Source organism: Mus pahari, chromosome 6 (assembly GCF_900095145.1).
Source record: "Mus pahari chromosome 6, PAHARI_EIJ_v1.1, whole genome shotgun sequence".
Classification (NCBI taxonomy): domain Eukaryota; kingdom Metazoa; phylum Chordata; class Mammalia; order Rodentia; family Muridae; genus Mus; species Mus pahari.
Window position 1 is genome coordinate 47,373,667 of NC_034595.1, and position 3,674 is coordinate 47,377,340.

A 3,674-nucleotide genomic window follows, 5' to 3' on the forward strand; every position below is an offset into this window, starting at 1 on the left:
AACTTAACTGGAATCTCTAAAACAATCAGTAAAACCCAAAAGTATTAGGTAAATTTGAGGTTCAGGGCAAAAGTTGTGGGAAAAATCATACAGATGAAGTGGACTTAGTCTGCAGATATAAGAGACATTCTTTGATTAAGGTCTTCATTTCCTTTTCTTTTAAAACGATTTTTTTTTAAAGATTGATTTATTTTATGTACATGGTCACTTTCCAGATACAACAGAAGAGGAAAATAGATCCCATTAGAGGTGATTGTGAGCTACTATGTGGTTGCTGGGACTCAAACTCAGGATCTCTGGAAGAGCAGTCAGTGCTCTTAACCACTGAGCCATCTTTCCAGTCAAGATCCTCATTTGCTATCTGAGTGAATCACCCTTACATACTGTAGATGTTTGTGGAAAGCTTTAATATCTTGTGAGAATTAGTGGATGCCAGCCAGATGTTGCAGAAGACTGCACATGTACCTTTGAAAGCTTTCCTGGAATAGAAATGGTACAACAAAAGATTCTAGATCTAAAGTTGGAGAGTTACTGTTAATAGTTCTAATATTAATTCCAGTAGTTTTTCTTATACCAAAAAACTAAAGGGTTTCTTTTTTGACCAAAAATTTCAATTACTAAGGTAAATATTTCCATCTTGCTTTTAATAGCCATATTAATAAATTAGTATATTTGCATGAAAAGTCATTTATAGGTATATAACTTTCATACTTTAATTTTTTAGTAGTTAAGAAATTATATACAACAGATTTTTATTACAAATTTAATATTTTAAATTATAGAACATATTAAAAATATAATGACCCTGGAAGAATCTGTTCAACATGTGGTCATGACTGCAATTCAGGAGGTAAGTGATACCACGTTCATATGAGTATAAAGACCCTGAACCAAATTTTGTAGTACTTCATGTAAGTTTTTAACAATTAAAAACCCTTCAAGTTCAGTTTAGAACCCCTAATTCTAAAAACCAGTTGATATTTAATATTTTAAAGTACTTATAACTTCTATATTTTATTTTTCAAAGCACTTTTATTTTATTTTGGAGCTCAGCACCAAACCCAGGGTCTAGAGGTTGCAGTTTACCATGGAACTAAGTCCCTAGACCCTGAAGGTACTTTTCAGTTCCCTCCATTAATAAGAACAGAGTCATCAATTCCGCTTCATGTGGAACTTTCCATTCCTTTTCTTCTGCCAGCTAGAACAGTGTTCCTGACAATCTCATATATCTGGATGGGGTACATTTAGAACTTTAGACTTGTGAAAACTTAGATTTTGGAGCTAAGTAACGTGAGTCTAAGACTATGATTATATCAGACATAGAGAAGGGATACCAAATTCTTGGGGTTTAGTATTGGCTCTTAATCTCTGTTAGAAATCTTGGGTGAAAAGTGTTAATATATGATATTTGAGTTGAATCATATTTATGAGGGGCATGACGGTACACCCTGTAGTCCTAACATTATAGAAAGATCACAAGCTTGAAACCAGCTTAGTCTACCTCATGAAAATCCTGACTATGAAAAGAGTTAAAAAAAATGAAACTGCAGTCCATTTAAAAGCAATTTGTGTTAATATATCCCCAAAAGCTCAGTGTAATTTATTCTTAATTTTATCAATTATATCATTGATGATCCTTATTTGGTTCTACCTCTAATAAAATTTTTATTTGATTAATGTTCTAAGGATCACTAAGGCAAGAGAAAGCTAAATATAAATCAATTTACTTTCATGTAAATAGATTTTCTAAACATTGCAGTAGTATATTTAACTTTGCTCTTTTCATCTTCCTAGTTGATGAGTAAAGAAATAGTGATCTCTCCTGCAAGTGACATGGTGGGAGAATTAGAACAGCAGGTAAGACTTAATTGCATGAGGAGACAGTTGACAGTGTTGACAGCATTCTGATTCCTCTAGCAGTTATTTTACAAGACTTAATTGTGTATGGTATTCCCTTCTGTGGAACTGAATCTGGTTTACTTTAAGATCATACTTGGATATTAATATGTATTTGCTAATGAATGTAAGTAGTGATAGCTTTTGCTGTTTCCATTATCATACTCAAGAGACAATGGCACTAAATATTCTACCTTACCCTTGATGTAACCCATTCTATGTGGTTATGCCATTAAGCAGTAGATAATTTTTAAAAATCTGCAAAAGTTTTATTATGGTTTTAGTTTCTCTCTCTCTCTCTCTCTCTCTCTCTCTCTCTCTCTCTCTCTCTCTCTCTCTCTCTCTCTCTCTCTCTCTCTCTCTCTCTCTCTCTCTCTCTCTCTCACACACACACACACACACACACACACACACACACACAATTTCTGTCTCTTTGTCTGAGATTGAAGAAAGAGCTCAAAGACTCAGGATCCTATGATAGCACTTTTTACTAGGGAAAGTGACCCTTCTCGCTATATATAACCTAATCTAGGTGGCCTAGAGAAAGAATAAAAGGAGAGGCCAAATGCATTTTAGGTATTTCTTTTATAGACATCCAGCTTCCCCTCCCCCATGGGTAATATTAGGCATCTTTTTCTCCCCTTTATTTATTTACTTTACAATGCTGTCACTGAATCCCCCTTCTCCTGGTTCTCCCCTAACACAGTTCCTCTCCCAAACCCCCTCCCTTTCTCCTCTTGAGAGGGTGAAAGCTCCCCCTGGATATCTTCCCACCCTGGTACATCAAATTTCTATAGGGCTAGGCACATCCTCTCCCACTGAGGCAGCCCAGTTAAGGGAATGGGGTTTACAGACAGGCAGGTTTAGTGACAGCCCTAACTCCAGTTCCTAGGGGAGTCATGTGAAGATTGAGCTGCACATCTACATATGTATGGGATTCTAGGTTCAGCCCATGATTACTCTTTGGTTGGTGGTTCAGTCTCTGAGATCCTTCAAGGGTAGAGGTGAGTTGACTCTGTTGGTCTTCCTGTGGAGTTCCTATCCCCATCAGGGCCCTCAGTTCTTCCTCCAAATCTTTCATAATACTCCCGAGTTCCATCTAATGTTTGGCTGTAGGTCTCTGCATCTGTTTTAGTCAGCTGCTGGGTGGAGCCTCTTAGAGGGCAGTTATGCTAGACTCCTGTCTGCAGGCATAAAAAGAGTATCATTAATAGTATCAGGAATTGCTGCTTGCCCATGAGATGGGTCTCTAGTTGGACCAGTTATTGATTGGCTGATCCCTCAGTCTCTGCTCCCTCTTGGTTCCTACCTACATTTCTTGTAGATAGAACAAATTTTGGGTTGAAAGTTTTGTGTGCGAATTGTTGTCTCTATCCCTCCACTGGGGTTCTGTCTGGCTACAGGAGGTGGCCAGTTCAGGTCCCACATCCCCACTGCTAGGATTCTCAGCTAAAGTCACCCCCATAAACTGGGAGCCGTCCCATCTTAGATCTCTGGCATGTTCTATAGATGCCCCCGCCATTCCCAGCCACTGATTGCCATTTATTCTCTTGGCTCTCTGGAACTCTTTCCTGTTTCTCCCTACACCTGATCCTGAGCCCAGTAGGCATCTAAAGAGTATTTCAATTTTTTTGATAGAAATTTTGTTTAAATATAAACATACTGTTTTTAAAACATACTTTCTGTAATGACATTAAAAATACAGTCTAGCCGGGCCTGGTGGCGCAGGCCTTTAATTCCAGCACTCGGGAGGCAGAGGCAGGCGGATTTCTGAGTTC

The 3,674-nt window shown here is 37.9% G+C and overlaps 1 protein-coding gene across 1 annotated transcript in view; it reads left to right on the forward strand.

Moving 5' to 3' along the window:
* The window catches only part of Hook1 (hook microtubule tethering protein 1), a 46,859-nt gene that overhangs the window by 17,238 nt on the left and 25,947 nt on the right, over nucleotides 1-3,674 (forward strand). Inside the window, exons 6-7 of the mRNA XM_021200326.2 lie at nucleotides 783-850; nucleotides 1,795-1,857. Coding sequence (XP_021055985.1) covers nucleotides 783-850; nucleotides 1,795-1,857 — 131 coding nt within the window. The remainder of the gene's footprint in view (nucleotides 1-782; nucleotides 851-1,794; nucleotides 1,858-3,674) is intronic.